At 40.5% G+C, this 26,224-nt stretch overlaps 2 protein-coding genes across 3 annotated transcripts in view; both read left to right on the forward strand.

The window, feature by feature from the left end:
• The window catches only part of LOC127577460 (uncharacterized), a 44,130-nt gene extending 35,643 nt beyond the window's left edge, over window positions 1-8,487 (forward strand). Inside the window, exons 19-21 of the mRNA XM_052028683.1 lie at window positions 3,641-3,712; window positions 7,419-7,525; window positions 8,412-8,487. Coding sequence (XP_051884643.1) covers window positions 3,641-3,712; window positions 7,419-7,525; window positions 8,412-8,487 — 255 coding nt within the window. The remainder of the gene's footprint in view (window positions 1-3,640; window positions 3,713-7,418; window positions 7,526-8,411) is intronic.
• Window positions 8,488-8,921: 434 nt separating this feature from the next.
• LOC127577340 (putative phosphoenolpyruvate synthase) overlaps window positions 8,922-26,224 on the forward strand; it is a 34,118-nt gene continuing 16,815 nt past the window's right edge. For both annotated transcript variants that reach the window (XM_052028463.1, XM_052028464.1), the window contains exons 1-7: window positions 8,922-9,015; window positions 11,615-11,686; window positions 14,292-14,384; window positions 16,681-16,807; window positions 19,700-19,786; window positions 21,133-21,221; window positions 23,632-23,694. In XM_052028463.1, the coding sequence (XP_051884423.1) occupies window positions 8,926-9,015; window positions 11,615-11,686; window positions 14,292-14,384; window positions 16,681-16,807; window positions 19,700-19,786; window positions 21,133-21,221; window positions 23,632-23,694 (621 nt within the window). In that variant the 5' untranslated portion in view covers window positions 8,922-8,925. The remainder of the gene's footprint in view (window positions 9,016-11,614; window positions 11,687-14,291; window positions 14,385-16,680; window positions 16,808-19,699; window positions 19,787-21,132; window positions 21,222-23,631; window positions 23,695-26,224) is intronic.

The raw sequence follows: 26,224 nt of genomic DNA on the forward strand, positions 1-26,224 counted from the left end.
CAGATTCAGGGCTTGTCATTTATATAGGATGTCGAGACCATATAAATGGTGCACATGGTGCATCACCCAAGGGGGCCACATAAGTAGCAATGGTGCTATGGTTCTTAAAAAAAATAAGTTAACACTACTGAGTGTAAAACCCATGAATGTAAAAGTTTTGCAATGTTCTTCTTTTGTGTATTTTTTTATTATGACTAAAGTTTATTTTAGAAATATAAAAAAAGATAATAGCTGAAATGAAGCTGGGTGACAGACTGAGGAGGAAAAAATGGGCCCCTATTGTTTGAGTAAACAAAAAAACAGACTTGTGGTTCTATAAAACTTTTACACGCTCAGGTCACAAAGAAAAATCTCACAACCAATCAAGTCCTTTTTCCTCTATATTTCTGCACAAGATGTGGATGTCACTCGCAATGTCAACCTTCATTATCCACCCCCAATTTCCTGTGAACTGAATAGGAAACTAGGGGTGAACCATATTGATTTATCTGGAGTCACATATGGACCAAAGCCAGCTAAGAATGGCAAGGAAGAAGGACTTAGTAAACCAGATGGGCTTTTACAACAGTTTGCTAGTTCCACGATAACTAATTCCAGATTATTTTGTGTAATCACTTGAATTTGAATTCCCCAGTCACCATGGAGGAACTTTTCAACACATCTCTGGATCAATTATATAAAATACTAACTGCTAGTCCAGTAACCTGACCACTATGCTTCTTGAACTGTGGCCATCGTTGTAGAAAACACTGTAGTCAACGAGCACTTAATGAACTCCACAAACAGCAGTAGTAATGAGGTAAAAAAATGTGAATGAAACCAAGTTCAAAAATGGACTCACAAGGGAGACTGCAGATACTGGAAATCTGGAGCAACACACACACAAAATGCTGGAGGAACTCAGCAGGCCAGGCAGCATCCGTGGAGAAAAGCAGGCGGCCAACGTTTCGGGATCAGGACCCTTCTTCAGGACTGAAGATAGGAAAAGGGGAAGCCCAATATATAGGAGGGAAAAGCAGAGCAGTTATAGGTGGACAAAAGAGGGGAGGTGGGGTGGGCACAAGGTGGTGATAGGTAGATGCAGGTAAGAGATGGTGATAGGCAGGTGCGGGGGAGGAGAGGAGAGCAGATCCACCGGAGGATGGGTCAAAGGTAAGGATAGAGAGGAAAAAAAGGTAGAAACAAAAGGGGCTAGGAATGGGAAGAAGAGAAGAAGCATGGTGGGGGGGGGGGGGAGGTTGTAGGGATTATTTAAAATGGGAGAATTCAATGTGCTTGCCATTTGACTGCAAGGTTCCAAGACGGAAAATGAGGTGCTGTTCCTCCAGTTTGTGCTTGGAATTCTCCTGGTAGTGGAGGAGACAAGAGGACTGACATATCAGTGATAGTGTGGGAAGGAGAGTTGAAGTGACTGGCAATGGGGAGTTGCAGGTTATGGTTATGGACAGAGTGCAGGTGTTCCGCGAAACGGTCACCTAGTCTGCGTTTGGTCCCACCAATGTAGAAGAGGCCACACTTGGAGCACTGACTGCAGCAGATGATATTAAGGGAGGTGCAGGGAATCTCTGTCTCAGCTGAAAGGGCTGTATTGGTCCCTGGATGGAGGTGGTGTAGGGGCAGGTGTTGCATGTTTGGAGGACTTAATGAATACTTTTTCCAGAAATCCAGCCAGTGCAAGTGTAATGAGCTCAGTAGTTTTCTTCTGTACTTTTATCCTTTTATTCTACAGAAAGGAAAAATTATATAATTATAGAGATATCATGTAGGAAAGAAGTGATAGTCCAGATGAGTTCAAATTGAATACAAAACACATAGAATCATTGAGTCATGAAGAGAAAGAGCATCAAAACAGGCCCTATGGCCCACACTGACCATCTGGCAATCAATTTATCCTAGCTCATTTTATTTCAGATAGTCCTTTGTTCTGAACTTACTGAGAAAAAGTTTTGTGACCTTGATGGAACAGTCAATTAAAATTATGTAGGGCAAGAGAGTTGCTGGTGGTTCTGATTAGAACCACTGGTGTTCAGCCATTGAAGTTGAAGTATGTCTTGGACTTCTGTGAACAGTCTGTGAAAGTGGATGCCTGGGACTTACAGATTTGGAAGGTCAGTCAGCTCGCTGCACTGCCGGATTCCACATGGAGTCCAGTAATGAGGATCCAATCTTGTATCAGACCTCATCAGGATCTGAGACATCCATTCATTTAATTGGGGATTGTAGTCAAAGATTTGTGAGGCAAAGGGGAGGGCATATTACATCTTTAAAATTATTTTGTTTTAATGTTTTTATTACTTACATGTGTTTGAATCTTTCATTTTATTTTGTTTAAATATTCCTCTCATTTACTTCAATTTTAATTATTTTTATTGTCACTGAAATCAATGACAGCTTTCACAGCTAAGTCAAAGCTTGCAGGTATCGAAGATACTTCAGGCCTTTTAATGGAAGGAGCATCTCCTGAAGTCAGTTGATGTGGTGTATCCTATGTTTGGGATGCAAGGTGACAATCATATTTTATGTCTTCTATTGAGTATAGAGGGTCAGTGAAATAGGCCTCTTTAAATCCAGTGCAGATTGTGGGCTTGAGCAGACCACAGGAAGCAATTGCAGGCCTGACCAGGTTAGATCAATGCAGCCTGTGCAATATTACACACTCACTTAATTTTGTTATTGCAGGAATGTCATTGAATTCCTGTTCAGTCCCTCCAAACTCTGAAATTTATCATTACCAGGGACTGAATGGAGACGAGGTAGCTCCTGCAACAAATCTTAATGGACAGGTATAAATTTACATTTATGACACCCCAGGATGCCATTCCACCCATCTGGTCCATGCCAGTTTCCAGCAGATCAAGTCCATCAGTCCCATTACACCACTTATTTCCCTGTAACAATGCAATTTATTCTCTCTCACAGACTCATCAAATCCCCTTTGATTCTTTTGTCACTTATCAACACTAGGGTAATATACTGGAGCCAATTAACCTACTTACACATATTTGGGATGTATAGGAAACCAAAGAAATGCAGGGGAAACCCATGCAGTAACAAGGGAGAACGGGCAAAGTCCACACAGACAGCACCAGAGGTCAAGATTGATTCAGGTCACTGAAGCTGTGACCCCGTGCCCAGTTCATGTGGTGTGTTCCATGGTTTGTACTCATGGCTACAATCATATTTTGGGTCATCCAGGACCTTCCATTGGTGCAGCAGATGGGTACATTTGGATAATGAGTTATGTCTGTTGCTTAAAAATTGGTACTGTTTCCTTGAAAGGCTAATGTTACTTAGAACAATTTTGTGGTGGCTTTGCCGGTATCACCCATGATTTTATCCCTCTTGTGGGGAACATTGGAATTGCGGCAAAAGCTGGGCAGAACATTGTTGACAAGCCCCAATAACTGAATTCTGTGTCAGGAATGAGCAGAATTGTTAACTTCCCACAGGCTACAGAATTACATTTATTGAATTTAAACCATTTTTTGCAACAATGTTGAATCTATATGTACAAAATAATGTTGTTGTAATTGAAAAGCTATACATGCTGAAACACCTTAAAGTAAACATATTTAAATGATGTAATCTCATAATTGATTAATAATCATTTTTGCCATTACAATGTTGTTTTGTATTCCAGATTCAGAAATTTCTTGGCAACTCAAAAGATATCGAATGGGCAATAAAAGACACACACATATATTTACTTCAGGTGAGGAACTTACTGTGCAAGTTGAGAGAGTTCAAGTATTGTGAAAACACAGCATCACTGGACTTCTGGTCAGACAGTATCTATGGATATAGAAACAAAGTTAAGATCTCAGGTTGATGGCCTTTCATCAGAACTGAAGAAAGGCAATTAACCTGAAATATTAACCCTGTTTCTTGCTTCAGAGAACTGCAATTTCCAATCATTACTGTTTTTATTTCAAACCTCCAGCATTCAGAGCATTTTGCTTTTGTATCAATGATAGTTGTTTTCCTGAGATTTCCACAATTTTGCCAAGGTTATGAAAGGGGAGCAAAATGGTCTTGTAATTGGCATATTAACTTAAAAAAAATGAAATGGAAAGGATAAGGAGACGGCTTACTTGGAAAGCAAGAGTCTTGGAGGAGCAGAAGGGTAAAATTTTAGTGCAACAAGTGTACTGAAGGTAGAGAGTTAAGGAGGGATACAACTTAAAAGCAAAAACATCATGTTATGTAGAATCTTGATCGTACTACAGTTGGAAAAGGGTGAACAGATCAAGTCTGCATTTAATTTAAATAGGTATTGATGCATTTGAGAAAGATAGATTTACGAGGATGATATCAGAACTGAAAGGTTAGACAAGAGAAAGTCAAGGGGTTAACTGACAGAGGCCATGAAAACTATAAATGGGTTTGGTAGGATGGATATGGAGTAATGCTTTCACTTGTTTTTGAGACAACTAGTGATCAGAAAAATGAGCAAAGCAATTTTTCAGTTTTTATCTTTGGTTTTGGTTCAGTTGGTAGTGATGGTGATGATAGAGCGGTGTGCAAATGTCAGTTACTGGCACTTCGTGGCAAAATTGGATATTTTCAGTAATTATAAAATTCAAGCAAATACTTTCAGTTTCAACTGTAAAGCACAACTAAATTAGTAACATATCTGTAACATTAGTAATATACCTGCACTTGCAAAGCCACCTGTTCCTTTTTACTATTTCTCAGTTTTTCCCTCTGACTCCCAGCAATACATTAGACATAGAATTATGTCACGGCCTCTCTTCCCAGTTCAGATATTCTACGTTTGCAAACAAATGTGATTGTTCAGTAAGCTTACACGATATCAGCAATTTGAGGTCTTTGAGAAAACCTCACAGTTTACATGATAAAATTGAATGCCAAAACATTTTTTAAAATCATTTTCCAACTTTACTTTCAATTTGGTGTTTGGGGTGCTTCTTTGCTTATTATCAGCTAAAACAAAAAAAAGCATAAAACCACTAGCTATAAGCTAATCACTACTGGTTCAAATTCAGAGGGAACTTCTTTACCCAAAGAGTGGTTAGAACATGGTCTGCTACTAAATGGAGTTGTGGTGAATACCCAAACTTCTGGGCTCAGTGGGCTCTTTCCAGGAGGGAGCAGAAGATATTGCTATTGCTTGCACTTTCATGCAGCATTTCATGTTCACGACTTACTAATACATTGAGATCAATGGGGTTGTGCAATGATGTCAAAAGATGTACAATGCTTACTTGATGTCAACATACAAAGTTTCATGGCTCCTATAATGCCTGCAAGGACAGTGGAGCAGGTATTAATTGAGAGCTGAAATCTGATTCAGCATTCATAGTCTGCTGGAGAGTCTGAATAGTACATTTTATACAGGTACTTTCACTGTTATTGCTATATCCCTTGGTAAGACCACACCTGGAGAATTGCGTACGGTTTTGGTCTCCTTAACTGAAAAAGGTTAGACTTGCTCCAGAGGGAGTGTCGTGAAAACTCACCAGTCTAGTTCCTGGGATGGTGGGACTGTGATTTGTGGGAAGATCGAGTAGACCAGGCCTCTATTTTTATGTTATAAGAATGAGGTGTTACCGCACTGAAACATACAAAATCCACAAAGGGCTCAACAGGTTGGATGTTTCCCCTGGCTGAGGAGTCTAGAGCTAGGAGTCACAGTAAGGGGTTGCTCATTTTGGACTGAAACGTGGATAATTTTATTCTTTCAGAGGTTGGCGAATCTTTGGAATTCTCTATCCTGGAGGGCTGTGGAGGCTTAGTCACATTTTATTTTCAGAACCAAGATTGACAGATTGATTTATGGTTGAGAGAGGAATCAAGGGATATGGGAATAGGCAGGAAAATGGTGTTTGAGGTAAAAGTTCTTGTTAAATGGTGGATAAGGGTTAAGTGGCCAAATGGCCTACTCTTGCTCCCATCTTTTAAGTACTGAACCACCAGGCTCAAGGACCGCTTCTATCCTGCTGTTACAAGACTATTGAACAGTTCCCTAAATACGATGAGATAGATTCTTGACCTCACAATCTCCCTTGTTATGGCCTTGCATCTTTTTGCCTGCTTGCACTGGCACTGCACTTTCTCTTTATCTGTAACACTTTATTCTGCATTCTGTTATTGTTTTCCCTTGCATTACCTCAATGCACTGTTGTAATGAAATGACCCTCTATGGGTGGCATGCAAAACAAAGATTTTCACTGTACTTTAGTACACGTGAGAATAATAAACCAATTTACCATTTATTGTTTGAACCACCTCAATTAGATCACTCCTCACCCAAGAAAACTCAGCAAAATATAGGTAAAGTCCATGGAACCTATCGTCTTAATCTACCATTTAAGCACTGCTGGTGCATTTGCTCTGTATCCACTTCAAGGCTAATATATCATTCCTTAGGTTCAATGGCTAATACTGGATGCAATATTCTCATCAATCTGGAAAACTTTAGCTCAAGGTTTCTGGCCTCTTCAATTGGGTGGAGGTACAGAGGAGCAAATCACTCAATAACCAAAAAAAAAGAATTGGCTCCTTACACTACACTGCACACATCAGTGGAGCCAATTGAGCTAAGGCCATAATTTTGAAGTCTAACTCCCTTGAGATAAAAGGCACTATTCCTTTAGTTTTCTTGAGTACTAACTGTACATCAGAACAAATTTTAAAATATTAATGGTTGAGAGATATAAATTGATGTTGCTTCTCTATAGCTCTTCACCAATAAGGAACTATTCCAATTTTACTTTGTTACTTTAAGGGTACTATTTGTCCCATCCTGATAATTGGAACATGTTCCCTTTTTCCCAAAGCTCTGACCTCTCAACCATTTACCAACACGTTTAGTAAAATTGACTTTGACATGGAAATTGTTTTTAAATTATTTCAAAAACATTCATCATCAGACTATAAAATCTGGAAAGAAGTTTTTCGATGTTTGAAAAGCAAAAGACTAGTTTTCTGCTGTGATTTTTATAGGATTGCTGCACTGATATGCTACATAAATGCAAATGCACGTTGTTGTCTGTATAAACTTTCATGTTATATTTTTCACAAGGTGTGGCACAATGGCCACAGCTGGTAAAGCTGGTGCGTCACAGCTCCTGGCTTTGATCCTGACCCTTAGTGCTGTCTGTGTGGAGTTTGTATGTTCTCCCTGTGACCGTGCAAGTTCTCCCCGGGTACACCGGTTTCCTCCCACATCCCAAAAGTGTGTGGTATGATAGGTTAATTTGCCATTATAATTTACCCCTAGTGGGTACATGATGACTAGAATCTGGGAGGAGTTGATGGAAATAAGAGGGGAATAAAATGGGACAAGCATAGGATTAGTATAAATGGTTGTTTGATGATCGGCGCAGACTCAGTGGGCTGAAGGCCCGTTTCCTTGCTGTATGATTCAATGACTCTAAAACTCTATCTTTTGTCAGGCGAGGCCAGTGACAACTCTTGATGCTCCGTCTGAGTTTGAGCTGATGCACGAGTTTGATTCTCCCTTTCCAACAGACTACGCATGGATTACTAACACCAATGTGGGGTATTAGTGGTTTCTCCTTTTTAATTGTTTATTCACTTAAAAGACTGTTTTGATTAACAGCTGCAGTGCTAATCTGCAGAGCTGCTGTCAATTGGAAAGTCCCAGTCTAAATGTTCAGGCACGGTAGATGCTGCCAATTTCTGCTTTTAATAAATAAAAAAAACTGGAATCAGAGATGTAAGACCATGTTAGCCATTGTCCTCTGATCTTTAATGTGAACTTCTCTGAAACTTCTCAGTAAATGGGTTCCACTGAAACAGACGTTCACATGGCTGAGCCTGTAAAATGTCAAGTCTCAGTACAGAGTTAAGGTTTACAAAATGTCCTTGAAAGGGTAGAGATTCCACCCATCTTTAGAAGGTAATTGGCAATAGAAAGATGCAAGACATGTGAATGAATATGTTACATCAAGGAGTTCCATTTTCCATTCTTCATTCAGGTGGTCAAGACATCTACATCTCCAAAATAGTGTTCGCATACTTCACAAACTGTCCCCTGAAAATTTACTGAGGGAAGGTTAGTATCCTATTTCCAGAAGAGACTGGGCTTCCAACTCTGGCCTGGCAAGTTTGAGTCAGGGTTATTTGTCTCTTCATTTGACAGTTGAGAACTGCCCAAATGACCAAATGCTCAGTACTCTTGGTTCCTCTCCCTATGCTGCAGATTTCAACAGGATTAATGGAATAAATTGCAGGTTTAAGGCCTCTAACTGCATTCAATCCCCACACCAAAAGTAACACACAAGGGATCAGTCACACATTGTTACTTTGGGGTTGAAATATATAACAATTGCACCTACATCTTCAACACTTTAAATGTTCAAAATACAGTTCTAATGCCTGGGGAAAAATGCTTGAATAATGTACAAATAATTTAAATGTTGCAGTGAAGTTTTCCCAGGAGCTGCTACACCTCTAACCCTGAGCACCTTTGTCAAAGCCATCGATTATGCATCCTGGTGAGTTTTTAATGAAATGACAAAAGGTTACAAGTTCAATGTGCTTAAATTTAAGTTCGACACAAAGAAGACCTGTCACCTAGTATAGGTAAATATTGACTAGATGAATGAATTGGAAGTAAATTATTCAATGGTCTAAGTAGGGAATGAAAGGCAAATAACATGGCTGGTGTAAAAAAATGTGCAGGATTGGTCTTTTACTATTTTAACCATCTAATGCTTTGCATTTTTTCTATAGATAAATTCTCCTAAAGAGTAAATCCTGCAATTTAATGCATTGAATGATTTGTATATCATTGAGTTAACATTTACTTCATACATACATAAAAAAATATAAAATGAAAGAATTTTGTCTGCAAATTTTTGTTCTCAATTTATGTACGATTTTAGATAAACTACAAAATAATGTAACACTTTTTCTTTATTATTTAACCAGAAAGTAATGGATCATTTCGGAAGCATAGACCAATTATTTCCATTTGCTCCAACATTACACATGAACTTCTGTGGTCATTTGTTCTTCAATCTATTGGTAAGTTTCAATGTTACAATGGGGAAAATTATTTTTCAGACTGTTTAATTATTTGGTCCTGTTATGTAGGTAGCTGGGTTCAGCATTAATATTTTATGCCCTTCATTAAGGTCTAAAATAAATCAACAGGAATTCCTCATTTGCCTTTTTGCTTTTGTTCAAGTTACTTGAATCAAAGAACTATGTGGCTTTATCTAGGCTGACACCTCAGTATAGGGAGTTCTGTATTGTTGGAGGTTTTTGTCTTTTGAGTGAGACGTTAATGGAAGCCTCCTTTTCAGGTGAATATGAAAAGATTCCAGCACACTATTTGAAAGGACAGCATGTCCCTGAATTTCTGATCAAAGTTTATCTCTTAAACATGCTAAAACCCAGTGATGTTTGGGGACTGTCCAAACTTCTGAGCACATTTCTTGCATTGCAATAGTGGTTACAGAAGATTGATTTTAAAGAAGTATGAATAAACACTTTGTAAATGCAAGTTTTCTTTAAATTACAATTTTTCAGAAAATATGAGAGAAATCTTAATAGAAATTGTTGAATAGGTTTGGATACCTGTGGTAAAAGAGAGATATTGACAAAATGGAATCCAGGTGGTTAGGTATAATTGGGTGTCCAAACTGAAGACAGGTTCAGAGCCAGGGATTCATGTTTTCTTAAGCAACTAAGACTTATGGGTACGGAGTTCAATATTGACATTAGCTAATGACTCCAAATTGAAGTTTGTAACCCAATGATAAGGTCGTTGGTCTGGGCAAACAGTTGGCTAACTTGCATGATAATGTATTTTGGAAGGAAAGCCAAGAAGTAGGTATAAACACAGTGGAAGGGTGTAAACAAAAATGTGAAGGAACGAGAGAGAGAGAGAGAGAGCGAGAGAGAGCGAGAGCGAGCGAGCGAGAGAGAGAGAGAGAGAGACACACACACACACACACACACACACACACAGGTGCCAAGCAACCGTTTCCTTTGCGCTTTGCCTATTTGGAGGCATTTGAAAACCAGAAACATAAGCCCCCAATGATACTGATTGAAGCTATTTGCCAGACACTCTCAATCCACCAACAATTCCCACAAAGTCAAAAAAAATGTTTCATCTAATCAAATACCTCGCTTCTCTCTATTGCTGCGTCCTTATTCCTCATGGACGCACTTGTTTTCTTTGTTCATTCATTACAGCTTGACACCACAGTGCCACGTCCTGGTATAATTGGAGGTTGATTGTGGTTGTGGCCAGACTGCAGTCATTTCCACCAGAGAACAGAATCACAGAGATAATCACATACTTAGGCACACACTGGTTGGCATGTTAATTGGCTATGATAAATTACCACTTCTGTGAGCTGGTGGTAGGAGAATTGGGGGGGGGGGGGGGGGGGGGGGAGAGAATTTGATACATATGGGAGAAAATAGATTTCAGGGAAATAAGGGGAATTGATCAGAATGCTCTGAGAGCAGAGGCTTAGTGGGTCAAATGGCCTCTATGTAATGAGAAATAAGAATTAGCAGATTGCAACTAATTTAGACAACTTATGCTACTTAAACATTTTCACCCATCACAAATGCTATAAACTCCATAATTGAGAGACATATTTTTACATCATTTCCGCTTGCAATTAAAGAAATACTTGAACTACATATCAGGTGAATTGTTCGTAAATGTTAAATCACATAAAAAGACATAGCATTCCAAGGGTTCACAAAGGTGAAGATTCCTGATGGACTCTCTTTAAACCGAAATAATATGTTCATTTTGTACAATAGTTATGTGAATGATTCAGAGATGCCGGTTTAAATCCATCAGAGCAACTGGAAAATTTATATTCAATTAACCCCTGTTGCACGAGAGGAGGAAAAGCATTCTGCTTCTAGGACATATCTTTGCATATAATTACACAGACAAGTCCAAAGGAGGCTCTTCATCTCCAAAGCAAGGTTGCTTCATGATCATCTGAATGGACCAAAAAGATTTTTGCCTATCTTTGCACTTCGAATAACAAAAATTCATCTTCAGAGCACCTGTTTATTCAACAGATATTTTTCAGAGTGGCATGCTTTTCCTATGTTAAACACCAGAAATGTCCAGTAAGATTATTCGAGTCATGCTATCTAAGCCAACAATCTTAATGCCCCAAAGTTCCATCTGCTTGAACTGTTATGATTCCTACCACTAATGGGATGGAAATTAGCACTGGTGTTTTTCTCAATTCCAAAAAAGGCTACTGTGACATCAGCAGAAGATCAACCCTTAAGTAGGCTTGTAGTTGGCTTTTCTAGATTTGCCTGGGTAATTGGGAGAATTTACAGGATATTAAGGAAATTTTTGATATAGATTTATGGAGCTCCCAGCCATCCAATGAAACTTTTTAAATACGATTTTATGTAGATGACTGCTATATTGCAGTTGGAGCAAAACCCAAGATTACTACTCAAAATATAGACTTACAAATGTGGTCTTTATTGGGACTGTTGATTGCCAGTGATTCATAGGGAAATGTATTTATGGTCGTTTCATTTCAATGTACACGTTCCCTGCTGTGGACACAACATTCTCCAACAGCAACACAGTCACAAATATGCATATTGTTTCATTTCCCAGTTCATATACAAAGGAAAAGAAATGAATTTCTGTGGTGGAAAGAAAGAATTGGACCTTTCACTACAGGGAAGTGTAAGTTTTTGCAACAGTTTAGACAATATAACGTTATTTATGGTCTTGTTAATGAATTGAAGTGAAAGTGTCGCATATATTTCCACAGTGGCACAGCTGGTAGAGTTGGGGCCTCACAGCTCCAATGATCTGGTTCAATCCCAACCTCTGGTGCTGTCTCTGTGGAGTTTACATGTTCATCCTATGACCGCATGGGTTTACCCTGGGTGCACTGGTTTCCTCCCTCAACCCAATGATGCGCAGGTTGGGAAGTTAATTAGCCACTGCATATTGCCCCTAGTACGTAGATGACATTGGGGGATTTGGGAGGAATTCATGGGAATGTGGGGAGAATAGATTACATGGAAATTAATGGGAGAATAGGATCGTCCAGTCAGCCAGCATAGGTTCAATAGGCTGAAATGGTCTCCTTTTATGTTGCTTGGAAAATATCAACGTAGCTAATAAAAAGCTGTTCATAAATGACTTTTGAAAACTTCCCTGGAATTGAACATTTAATAGGGCAACTGCTCTATAAGTAAAGCTTCCAAATGAGACTTTATTTAAAAAAATGACCTAACAAATTTGAATATTCAGTGCGTGATTTGTAAAATTATAGAATCACAAAAACTTACAGCAGGGGTGGAGAACATTTAGTTCATTTTGCCACTGCTGATTCCTTAAAGGAGCAAGTATCAATAGAAAATGTTGGAAACGCTCTCCACAGATGCTGCTTGCCCTGTTGAGAGGAGAGTTAAAATCTCAGGTCGACGATCTTTCATTACCTTTCCTGATGACAGGTCATTGACTTCAAATGTTAACTCTGATTCTCACTTCACAGGTGCTGCCAGTGCTGCTGAGTGTTTCCGGCATTTTCTGCTTTTATTTCAGATTTTCAGCATCTGCAGATTTTTGCTTTACATTTTTTTTAAAGCAATTGTGGTCAGTCCTAATGGCCCACTTTTGCCTGACCAGTTGGTTGCAGGACAGTTGAATGCTCTATGTGATGTTTTGCTGTAAAGTATCAATGTCCTGTTGTGACATTACCAGGTTGGTTGAGGAATGAAATTCTTCTGTTGCTGATAGAATAGAAACACAAGAAACAGAAGGAAGAGGAGCATATACAGCCTCACCATTCAACAAGATCATGACTGATCCTGTGATACAAATCCACTTTGCCTCTCAACTCCATATCGATTGACTGTGCCCAAAGTTCTTTTAACCTCAGCCCATTGGGATGGAGAATTCTAGAGTTGCATAAAGGAACATCTCCTCATATCAGTCCCTAACCTCTGGCCTCCAAATCTAGAGTCTCCAAAACACTGCCTCCAAATCTAGAGTCTCCAGCTAAAGTCGCCTTCCATTTGGACAGGTGATTGAGTAATTTTTAGTAATTTTTTGGTGCATCTTCTCTTATCCGTAAGTTCTTCCTCTTTTAGAATAACTATCACACCATCCACTGAAGCCAGATGCAAAATTTAACCTTTTAGTTGAATACTAGCAATTCCGTGGTAAATGTAAATGCAAGCGAATTCACAACTTCGGCATATGCATTTGCAAGCACGAAAGTCCCAAACCCCTAAATGGCTTCCCAACAGCACGTGTCCATACACTTTGCACGGCTTCCAAAAGCAGAGTAGAAGTTTGCTAAAAATTCCCAACATTTACACTGAGGAATCTGTTCTTGGATCTTGTGCCAGATTAAACCCATGACCCCATTCATTTCAGTGGAGGTTTTATGACTGGGGGGGAAGAAGGGTAAGAATAAGCTAAGTTGTGTGGTATGTGTTTGTAGTTATGATTCTAATTCTTTGTGTTTTAGTCATTTTACTTCACGTTTTTGTATAATATTTCTTTTATCTTTTTTCACTTTAAAATGCCTCTGTGTGCCAGGGAGCTTCCAAAAGATTGACATATGGCAAAATGGAAGCACACCTTTGTCGTCTCTCAGGGGTTTTCTCAGCAATACCATGGGCAGAGCGTTCTCTGGCCTACCAACATAATCCAATTACATTATGCAAGGTCTGCACAGGGCCAGCAGATGCAGTCCAGGATACTGACAGCTGGCAAGTTCAACCTTGCCGATCTGAATAAGATAAATACGGGATGACATTCGAGTGCGGACAATGGGTCCCACTTAGTGCCCTCTGCCTCTACATGCAGATTTGCCTAAACAAGCCAAACTTCTTCTCCAGTTAACTCTTATGATTCCTATGTTTACAGAATATTTTGGGTTCAATTTTATATGACCCACTCATCGTTTCAGTTACTAAGTGCTGTCTAAGTAAGCTAGCAGGGTAGGTACGGTAGTGTAGCGGTTAGCCTAACGCTTTACAGCGCCAGCGACCCGGGTTCAATTCCGGCTGCCGTCTGTAAGGAATTTGTACGTTCTCCCCATGTCTGCGTGGGTTTCCTCCCACATTCCAAAGACATACAGGTTAGGAGCTGTGGGCATGCTATGTTGGCGCCTGAAGCGTGGCAAAGCTTGCGGACTGCGCTCAGAACACTAAGCAAAAAAAAGATGCATTTCACTGTGTGTTTCAATGTACATGTGACTAATAAAGATATCTTTCCTCAAGTGTTACATTTAATTATAGAATTAATGTAACATTATTTTTTCCATAAGATCATAAAAGAAATAACCATGGAGGAAGTTACTTCAATTTTTGGGAAGACACCCTGGTGGGAAAAAATTAAGAATACGATAATGCATTTAAAGGTAGTCTATGTCTCTTGTATTTTACACTATTTAGCTTTGTTCTTGTTGATCAACCACTTTTTTGTTTGTGATCCATGAGAGTAACTAATCAAATTAACCAAAAGAGTCAAAGTGTTATTCCTGGCCTGAATGATCACTTGTGAAGAAAGAATGGACTAATTCTTCATGGCTTTCCATAATTCATTATAATGCATGGAAATGTGCATAGCGCACACCCACAAATTCCTAACACTGTTCTCCAGAACCCTTGGTTGAACTTGATGGTGAATATGTCTATGTAGCAGGAGCTAGTAGGTCATGATTAGAGCAAAATAGCAAAAGAGCCAGATTGCTTCATCACCTGTCCTACTGCTAGCACCCCCAACCACCAACCCACACAAATGTGGCGAGGTTTCTGCTTCACCATGCATTCAGGCTGCCAATTGTAGTCATCCATTATTTTTATAGCTGTGCAGCACACAAACAAGCCCTTTGGCCCACTGTGTCTATGCCGACCATCATGCCTGTCTATACTAATCCCACTTGCCTGCATTAATTCCATATCCCTCTATGTCTTGCTCATTCATGTACCTGACCAGATGCCTTTTTAATGTTTTTGCTGTTCCTGCCTCAAACACCTCCTCTGGCAGCTCATTCCAGACACCAACTACGCTTTGTGTGAAAAATTTACTCCTCAGATCTCTATGAAATCTTCTCCTCACTTTAAACACAAGCCCTTTAGTTTTAGACACCTCTCCCATGGGAAACAGACTCTGGCTATCTATCTTATCCTATCTATGCCTCTCATAATTTTATACACCTCCATCACGTCACCTCTCAGTCTCCTGTGCTCCAGGGACCCAACCTATCCAATCGATGCTTATAACTCAAGCCCACCAATCTGCAACCTCTTTAGCTTAATCGCATCTTTTCTGTAGTGTGGCAACCAGAACTGTACAGTGTACTCCAAATGTGGTTGAACCGATGTTTTGTACAACTGTAACATGATGTCCCAACTCCTAAACTCAATGTCACCTTAATCTTCTGCTCTCTAGTTTTTGAGACCCTTTCCTTGGGAAAAAGACTGTGTGCATTCACCCCAACTATGCCACATATGATTTTATACACTTCCATAAAATCACCCCTCAGTGTCCTATGATCCAAGGAACAAAGTTCTAGCCTGCCCAACCTCTCCCTACAACTCAGGCCCTCAAGTCCAGACAACATTCTCGTGAATCTTCCTTGCACTCTGTCCAGCTTAATGATGTCCTTCCAATAACAGGGTGACCAAAACTATATACAATCCTCCAAGTGTGGCCTCAGCAATGTCTTGTACAACCACAACATAACGTTCCAACTCATGTGCTCAATGCCCTGACTGATGAATGCCAGACACCTTCTTCACCATCCTGTCTACCTGTGATACCGCTTTCATCAAACGGGGTACCTGTACCCCTAGATCCCTCTGTTCCACAACACTTCCCAGGGTACTACCATTCACTGTACAAGTCCTTCCCTGGTTTAACTTCCAGTGCTGGCCCTGAACTCTTCTTATATCAGTTTTTAAAGCCTCCCACTTGCCAGACCTAGGAGTACAGGTACACTGTTCCCTGAAAGTTGCAACACAGGTAGACAAGGTGATGAATAAGGCACTTGTCACACTTGCCTTCATTGGTCAGGGCACTAAGTACAGGAGTTGTAACGTCATGTTGCAACTCCACAAGTCACTGGTGAGACCACATTTGGAGTATGTTACAAAGACTAGTGGGCTTGAGTTATAAGGAGGGGCTGGATAGGCTGGGACTTCTTCCTCTGAAGCATAGGAGGCCGACAGGTGACCTTATAGATGTATACAAAACTATAAGGGGCATAGATAAGATAGATGGTCACGGTCATTTTACCAGGATAGGGGAGTCTAAAACTAGAGGACCTAGATTTAAGGTAAGAGGGAAAGATTTAAATGGGACCTGAGGGGAAATTTTTTCAATATAGCGTGCATATGGAATGAGTTGCCAGAAAAAGCTGTAGAGGTGGGTAAAATCACAGTGTTTAAAAGACACTTGGACAGGTACATGGATAGGCAAATAGGACCATCTTGGATAGCCATCTTGGTCGACATGGATGAGTTGGGCTAAAGGGCTTGTTTTCCAGGCTGTATAACTTTACGCCTCTAACTAGAGAAAGTCATCCTTACTTTTGTACTTTGTTGAAAATATATGCTATGGATTTTTTTTTACTAATGAGCTGTGTTTGCTATTGTAATGAACTACTCCTAAAAGTAATAATGCAATAGTAAACACGTTTGGATCACTTCTAGTTTATCCAATGTCAACGTAGCAGTGAAGTGTCATTCATAAAGAAGCTGGAAACATACCAGATCTCACCTGCAAGCACAGCCAAAGGATTTTACATAAACATAGATCGGGAACTCCCAGAATTCTATAAGGGTAAGAAATTGTTGCTCTTCAATCTCAGATGATAAAATGGCAACTTAGTAGAAGCCACATTCATTAATATATTTAGGTCATATAATTCAATGACACAAGATAAAGAAAGCCTAAATAAATGCCTCTGTATATTACCCTGCAGTGATAAACTTCCTAGATATGGTATGGTGTTGATGAAGTGGGACAACAACCATTTTGGTCACCATCCCATTACATCAAAGATCAGATGTGACTGAGACTGAGGTTGCAAATTACCATTTAGGTCCTTGGCCTGGGGTGTTTTTTTGGATCTGCAACCTAGTGCAATCAGTAGCATTATGGAATAGATGTCTTGTGTTGGTGTTGTGAGATGGAGGAGAGGGAAGGAATCAAACTCTTCCTGTAGTTGGGGTGGGGGGGGAGGATTGAATTTTTTTCTGCAGTCAGGATGGTGGCCAAGTGGGAGATTCAGCTCGGCATCCATGGGGTCGGGGGATGCCAATTAGATGGGAGAGCTAGAAATGTTCTGGCAGGGAGATTGGGAGTGCCCAGGATGGGAATCTCCAGGAAAACATGTTGCATGTTCCCTGTACTGCTGCAAAAAGACTGTCACAAAGGGAATGATGTCGTCATATGCATTTATGATGCAACAACATCATTTCCTTAATGCATTAAGATTACAAGGCTGAATTCCATGATTGGCGTGATTTGATAGACGCAAACAAGACTTCCCCTGGGTTTAGTTCTTATTTTAAACACACAGAGCTGTAAAAACAGATAATGCAATCCAATTTCTGGGCATATATCATCTCCATGAAAAAGTTAAAAAAAGATAAGGAGTTAAATGGAGTTAAGGTTCAAATTATCATGATCCAAATGATCAGGGAAGCAGTCAGAAGAGACAGAACAGCCATCCCTGTTCCAGTGTTGTCAAGATCAATTTAGTGGGCATTGGGTGGAGTTAAAATCTTTTTTCTCACATTACTGCTTTCTTTTACTTCAAAGAGAAGAACAGCAAATTAGGCCAGGGTATAGAAGTGAACCTTCAGTTGAACTATCAGAAGGATCCTGTGGTGGTGGAGCCAGACTACTCAATTAAACCCAGTTTTCATAGCATTTCTGGGTAAAGCAAGGTGGGAGTGTGAGGTAATACATTTTGGAGTGGCAAATACCAACAGGACATACACAGAAATGGCAGGGACCTCAGGAATGTTCATGTACAGTGGGACTTTGGGGTGCAAGTTCATAGCTGAAAATGGTGACACAGGTGGATAGGGTATTGAAGTAAGCATATGGTATGCTTGCCTTCATCAACCAAGGTATTGATCATAGGAGTTGGAACATCATGTTATAGTTGTAAAAAAAAAAATTGGCTGGGACACACTTAGAGTATTGTGTGCAGTTCTAGTTGCTACACTACTGGAAGGACATGTAAAATTAGAAAGAGCACAGAAGAGATTCACAACATGTTGCCTGGAATGGAGGGCTTTACTTATGAGTTGAGATTGGATTGGCTGGGTTTAATTCTAACCGGAAAGCAGAAGGCTCAAGGGTGACTTTATTGAGGTTTATAAAATTATGAATGGTATAAATAGGGTAGATAGTCATAGTCTTTTCCCTTGGGTGGATGAGTCTAAAACTAAAGGGCATAGGTTTTGAAGAAAATTGCATTCATAAATTGAGACCTCAGACTTGTTACTAAACTCATGGACGATCGAGCAGCAATGATGTTCACCCTCCTGCATGCTTCAGAGATATGGGCAACCTACAGTAGGCACGTTAAAGCATGGAGACATACCATCAATGTTGCCTCTGCAATTTCTGCAGTATTGTCTGTCTGACAATGTGGAAAACTGAAATAAAAACAGAAAATGCTGGGCAGAAAATGGAGTTAACTCAGGTGTGATGAAACCTGAAATGTTAATTCGGTTTCCTTTTTCACAGTTAATGTCTGACTCCGAGTAGTTTCAGAATTTTCTGTTTTTACTTCAAATTTCCAGCATCTGCATTTTTTTTTGCTTTTCTATGTGAAAAATTGCTCTGCTCTATCTTGTTCACAAAGGCAGAACAAATACAATCCAGCTAACCACCACCCAATGAGTCCACTCTCAATCATCTAAATTAAGCATCAAGGGAAAAACTTGCCAGTGGGTGGAACCATTATCACATTATCTCTCCACCTATCTCCAGACTTCCATATCAAACACACTATTCTACTCATGGTAAGGTATTTCTGGAAAGAAAAAAATGTAACATTTTCACTGACTCATGGGAGTACATGACCCAGGACCACTCAAGCTGGCAGAAAAGAATTTGGTAGCGCATTGATTGCTGCGAGTTTCTCCACTGGGAGCATGTGGAAATCAAGCAAAGGCAGTGGATGAAGTGTGCAAGCCAAACAACCCTGCCACTTGCAGCAGTGTCTGAGCATTCTGCATGGGACTGATTAGCCATACAGAACATAGGGAACTGGAGTGGACACAAGCTACTTTTGATCCTGAGGGACAGCCCAACAAGACACCCTGTTGGTAACACATTCTGCATTGTAACCATTCTCTGGAGTACCAGAATGCCTCCCAAATTCTATGTGGAAGTTATAAATGACCACTTTGTATCAATGGCCCCTAATTGTGGATTCCCCCATTAGTTGGGAGTTCTCCTTTACATCTATTTTATCAAACCCTTTCATAATTTTAAAAAACTTCTGTTAGGAACATTTTACTTTCATTTAAAACTAACATACTGCCAATTCATCATTGGCTGTTTCACAAATCATTCATGTGAAGGTTTTACTGACACCATTTTCAGTTCAAGGATTGTTTAAATTATTTATAACTGCACATTGATTACAATCCTATTGATAAGATATTTCTGTAATCGCAAACCTGCAGAGATGTTTATTTTCTTTCCAGGCTTGGGTCACCTCACTAATATTGACCACTGAATCTGCAACATGGAGTCATATTGTCATGAACATTTTCAAACAAGGAAAATTTAGTAAGACATAAAAACATTACTTGCTGTTCCAAATGAATCTCCGTTGGTATTTTGGATAAACTATAGACAAAAACAAATGAGGCCAGAATTTTCCATCCAACTCTACTTTTAGTGTACACCAGAGATTGTTACAAAAGTTTATAATAAGCTCTTTATACCATTTCTGTGAGGATTTAGTCAATTGTTTAATGATCTAAAGGTGGAAATTCATGAAAGTTCCCAAGAGACATGTGCTCTTCTCTGTTGTATCTTTATTTTGTCTTCCTTTTGTTTCCTTTCATAACATACTGCCCAATGCCTGACACATTCTTCTCTCATTATTACCTCTCCTTCTCTGGCCCCTAAAGGTCTATATTTAGGTCTATATGTCTCAAGGCTGTTAAACAGAAGAGAAAAAAAACTCTTTTTCCTTTCCACTGAAATTCTGCCTCCCAAATGGTGATCAAAATTTTAGAAACTTAGAAATTTCATCTGGCTCCTTCTATACCCTTTCTTCTAAACAGATATCTCATCTATTCCTGAATGGTTCCTACTTCAATCAGTAACCGGCAAAACATTCCATAGCTTCAAGAACTCTAAATTATTCTTCTGTTTCTTTACTGACATCTGTTCTGCCTGGTATGCTTAATTTTATGTCAATGATATTCTTGATTCATAATCTTCTCTTCCAATAAAAATGTAACAATCTTAAACCAAAACCAGGACGACCTTGGGATATCTTTAGTCCACGTTATGCTGTGTAGGGAAAGTGTTCAGATTTTCATCTCAGCAAATGTTTGTTTCAATTATCAGTGCTGCAATCTATAACTTGGAGGTCTGCCGTGAAATAATGGCAAGGAATTTTGATGGCCAATGGCTCTGGATGAAACTGCGAAAATTCCCCATTTAAATGCCAGCAAGTTCAGGATTTCTGTGCTTGCATGTGTAAAGGTCTAAGTCCTGAACTGTTCATTGGGGAATTCATTCAAAAAACCTATGTTATTTGCACCTGGTGCACAAACTTCTCCTGCACTGAATAATTGCAGTAAGAGACTAAGTTTTATCATTTTAGATTTTTTATAACAATTTTTAAAACTGTTTTAAGCACTTATGAATTACTTTCAAAGATTTCTGAATATTTTTTAAAAGCTTAAAAGATTTGTAATGTTATTTTTCCAATGTTTCTGAATGCCACAATTATTCTGAAACATTCAATTTTGGATTTGTTTGACAGCCAAGCCAGGGAATGTAGTTTAGATGCTGTCAAATTTGTTTCCAACCGTCATGTGTGTGAGAAACTCATTGTGAGCTTTGTAAAATATACATAAAAATGTACTAATATTACTTTCTAATTAATGTTCTTCCAGCACTCACACCTAAAATGTCATCTGATATTGCTGCGCTATTCAGCAGTTGCCCAAATATTTTGTCCGCTGATATCCCAAACTTTCTGGAGGTAAGGAGAAGTTTGATAAATAAAACCAAGCATAACAGCAGAAGTTTGAAGAAAGTGCACAATCCGCAAATAGGCTCAATGAAAAGTGCTGACACTCACCTTGAAAGGTGTCTGGTTCATCAAAGATCAAAAGAAATATGATAAATGTTGGAATTTTATATAAATATAATGCAAGTAGGTATTCTGTCATCGAAAAATTGAAGGATAATTGTCCGGGGGTTGTGTGGAGGTAGATGGGGAGAGTTGAAGAGGGCAATGTTCATTTTTGTCAACACAAATTTAGTGAGATCCTGGAATAGATCACTCTTGCATGCAGTTGAGTTTCCATTTCTATTTAATCTAACGGAAGTTCACTAAATCTTATGAACAACCTTATCCCTCTGGGATTCCAGTCGATATCTTCTACAAACCCACTGACTCCCACTTTTACCTTGACTACACCTCTTCCCACCCTGTCACTTGTAAGATGGCATCCCCTTCTCCCAGTCCCTCGACCTCATCTGTTCCCATGAGGCTTTCCATTCTTTTTCAGTAACCAGGGTTTCCCTTCCATCATCATCAATGCTGCCCTTACCCGTATCTCCTCCACTTCCCGCACGTCTACCCTCACCCCCTCCCTCCACCGACATAACAGGGACAGGGTTCCCCTTGTCCTCACCTACCACCCCACGAGTCTCCGCATCCAACACATCATTCTCCGCACTCTTCCGCCACTTCCAACGGGATCCTACCACTAGGCACATCTTCCCCTCACCCTCTCTCTCCACTTTCTGAAGTGACTGCTCTCTGCGCGACTCCCTTGTCCACTTGGCCCTCCCCACTGATAACTCCCCTGGCACTTGCCTGCAACCACACCAAGTGGTGCACCTGTCCCTACACCTCCTCCCTCACCACCATTCATGGTCCCAGACAATCCTTCCAGGTGAGGCAGTGCTTCACCTGTGAGTCTGAGGGTGTCATTTGTTGCATCCGATGCTCCCGGTGTGGCCTCCTGTACATCGGTGAGACCCAACACAGATTGGGTGACCACTTTGTCGAGCACCTTCGCTCCGTCCACCGCAACAGCAAGGACCTCCTGATGGCCACTCACTTCAATTCCACATCCCATTCCCATACTGACATGTCCATCCACGGCCTCCTCCACTGCCACGTTGAGGCCAGATGCAGGTTGGAGGAACAACACCTCATATTCCATCTTGGGAGTCTCAAACCTGATGGCCTCAACATCAATTTTGCTGACTTCCAATAACAACACCCCCCCCCCCACTCCTTTGTCTTCCCTTATTCCTGTGGCTCCCTTTCCTTGCCTTGATGATCTGCCCGTCTCCTCTCCTCGCCTCCTCCATCCTTTATTCCATGGTTCACTGCCCTCTCCTACTGGATTCCTTCTTCTTAAGCCCTTTGCCTCTCCTACCTATCACCCCTCAGCTTATTACATCTTCTCCCCCTCCCACCTACCATTCCCCTCTCACCTGAACTCACCTATCACCTGCCTGCAGGTGCTCCTCCCCCTCCCCCCTTCCCTTCCCCCCCCACCCCCCCCCCCCCCGCCTTCTAACCCTATCTGCCCCCTTCCTTTACAGTCCTGATGAAGGGTCTTGGCTCAAAACGTCGGCTGTTTTTTTTCCCTCCATGGATGCTGCCTGACCTGCAGAGTTCCTCCAGCACTTTATGTGTATTGCTCCAGTAGATTTATCAATGGGTTTATAACCTAAAATATTATGCGATTTTAATCAGTTCTCTTGGTTGTGTTGACAAGCTATGGTGATCAAGACACAAAGTGTTAGAATACCTGAGAGGGGACTTTCCAAATTCTCCACAAACTCCCCTGAAGAATGCCACTGGAAACTATCTGCCCTAAATGTGGTATCACAGTCTTACAAAATGTTTGAAATTCCTGAAACACAAGGAGAATTTGAACTCCACTTACAAATCAGGTTACATATTCCTTATATTGTTATCATTTATAAAGTGAAGCAAAATGTGCAGCAAATAATGCTGCTACCTCACTTTTCCAGTGACCGGCACTCGATTCTGACATTCAGTACAGTCAGCGTGAGACTTGCACTTTCAGGGAACCATGCACCCGAACTCAAAGGTCCCTCTGTTCTACAACATTCCCCAGAGCCCTATCACTCGCAGTGAAAGTCTTACCTTGATTTGACTTTCCAAAATGCAACACTTCACACTTACCTGAATTAAACTCCGTTTGCCATTCCTCAGCCCACTTACCCAGCTGATCAAGATCCCACTGTAATTCCTGATGACCATCTTCACTGTCTACGATACCACATATTTTTGTGTCATCTTACTTTGAGATCTGGCATAGACCTGATAGACCAAATGGCCTCCATTTGTGTCATATAAAATATGATTTATTTTTAAAATTTTATGCCATTGCATTTTACAGGCCATCAGCAAACAGATCAAAGTCCAAGGTGAGGCTGAAGAATTTCTGAAGATGGATGCTCAGGTAAGAGACTGATGCAGTTACAAAATTCAATCACTTTTGCTTTTAAGAAATTGCATTCCCAATTTTGACCTTTAAATAACAAGGGACATTTAAGGGGAATTCTGGTTCCCAATCCACAGGGAACTCCACTTGGGCATGATGAGAAAAATTGCGATATAGTCATCTGTCACAGGAGCCGAGAACAGAAGTGGACTCTACTCAGATGTTGTTCACAGAAATTATAAGATTATAAGACCATAAGATATAGGAGCAGAATTAGGCCATTCAATCATGGCTGAATTTTTTTTCAACCCCATTCTCCTGCCTTCTCCCCATGACCCTTAACCCCCTTACCAATCAAGAACTTATCAATCTCTGTCTTAAATACACCCAATGACTTGGCTTCCACTGTCATTTGTGGCAACAAATTCCACAGATTCACCACCCTCTGGCTGAAGAAATTCCTCCTCATCTCAGTTTTAAGGGGATGTCCCTTTATCCCGAAGCTGTGCCCTCGGATCCTAGCCTCACCTACTAATGGAAACATCCTCTCCACATCCATTTTATCCAGGTCTTCCAGTATCCAGTGAGAACCCCCCCCCCCCATCCTTCTGAACTCCACTGAGTACAGGCCCAGAGACATCAAACACTCCTCATACATCAAACCTTTCATTCCTGGGATCATTCTTGTCAACCTCCTCTGGACCATCTGCAAGGACATAGAACCACAGAACAATGCAGGACAATACAGGCCCTTCGGCCCACCATGTTGTGCCGACCTTTAAACCATGCCTAAGACTACCTAACCCCTTCCTCCCACATATTCCCCTACTTTAAATTTCTCCATATGCTTATCTAATAATCTCTTGAATTTGACCAACCTACCTGCCTCCACCACTACCCCAGGCAGTGCATTCCATACACCAACCACCTTCTGGGTGAAAAACCTTCCTCTGATATCTCCCTTGAACTTCCCACCCATTACTTTAAAGCCATGCCCTCTTGCACTGAGCATTGGTGCCCTGGGAAAGAGGCGCTGGCTGTCTACTCTATCTATTCCTCTTAATATTTTGTACACCTCTATCAAGTCTCCTCTCATCCTCCTCCTCTCCAAAGAGTAAAGCCCTAGCTCCCTTAGTCTCTCCTCATAATCCATACTCTCCAATGCAGGCAGCATCCTGGTAAATCTCCCCTGCACCCTTTCCAATGCTTCCACATCCTTCCTATAATGAGGCGACCAGAACTGGACACCGTACTCCAAGGGCCAGCACATCTTTCCTTAGATACGGGGCCCAAAATTGTTCACAATGTTCTAAATGCAGTCTGACCAAAGCCTTATAAATCCTCAGCAGTACATCCTTGCTTTATGTTCTAGTCATCTCAAAATGAATGCTAACATTGCACTTGCCTTCTTTACTACCAACTCAACCTGCAAGTTAAGCTCAAGAGAATCCTGAGCTGGGACTCACACGTCCCTTTGCATTTCCGATTTCAGAATTCTCTCCCCATTTAGAAAATAGTCTACACCTTTATTCTTCCTGCCAAAGTGCATTACCCGACACTTCCCTACACTGTATTCCATCTGCCACTTTTTTGCACACTCTCCCAACCGGTCTAAGTCCTTCTGCAGACTCGCTGCCTCCATGACACAACCTGTACCTCCACCAGAGTAAGGAATTCTAAAAAATCTCTGGGTCATGAGGTACAGAACAGCACCACAGAAACTTGCAGGATTGTAACTCTAAAGTACAGCAGTTCTAGAATTTACTGTCCAATATATTCTGCTTATTTATTGCCGATCTCAATTGCCAGAAGTAGTTGAGGGCATTCTTCTCATTTTATGCATGGAAGATGGAACTTGGACTTATGCCTCACCTTCAGAACATAGGATGTCCCACAGCACTTTACAACCACTTAGGTACTTAAATAGAACATTATTGTAATGCTGACAAGGAAAATGTGACAGCCAATTTAAGCACCACATTCACTTCAATAGCAATGAAATAATGACCAGTGAAGAGATAGCAATACATGCCACAAATGTCTTGTGGCTTGACAGGGAATTTAGGGATTTGTGGCAGGCACTGAGATCAAAATTGCCACACCCACCGTTCACCCACCATCAGTGGCTCTCTGTCATGCAGGCTTGGCACTGATTGGAGAGACCTACTTCTGCAAGTCCCAAGTAAACAAGAAGCCATTTCCAGAATTTTGCCTATGCTTCAAGAAGACACTTAGCAAATCTGGATCATAAAGATTGTGTTACCAACAGCAGAACATGTCTCTATCACCTCCCACTTATTTGGCTCTATGTCTTTCACACAACTATGCAGACCTTCTACAGTATCAGCCATAATGCTGGTCTTAAATATGTGACTGTTAAAGAGATTAGTTCACACAGCCAATACATTAATCTCTTTTTCCATTAAGCTCCAACGTATTCTGACAGTACTGAATTTTCTAAAGTTAAGGTTATCACTGGTGGCTGCCAGCTGGATTGTAGTCTCCTGATGTTTTTCCTTCCTATGTAATTTATAATTATTTTATCCAT

The sequence above is a fragment of the Pristis pectinata genome, chromosome 13, assembly GCF_009764475.1.
Source record: "Pristis pectinata isolate sPriPec2 chromosome 13, sPriPec2.1.pri, whole genome shotgun sequence".
NCBI classification, from domain to species: Eukaryota; Metazoa; Chordata; class Chondrichthyes; order Rhinopristiformes; family Pristidae; genus Pristis; species Pristis pectinata.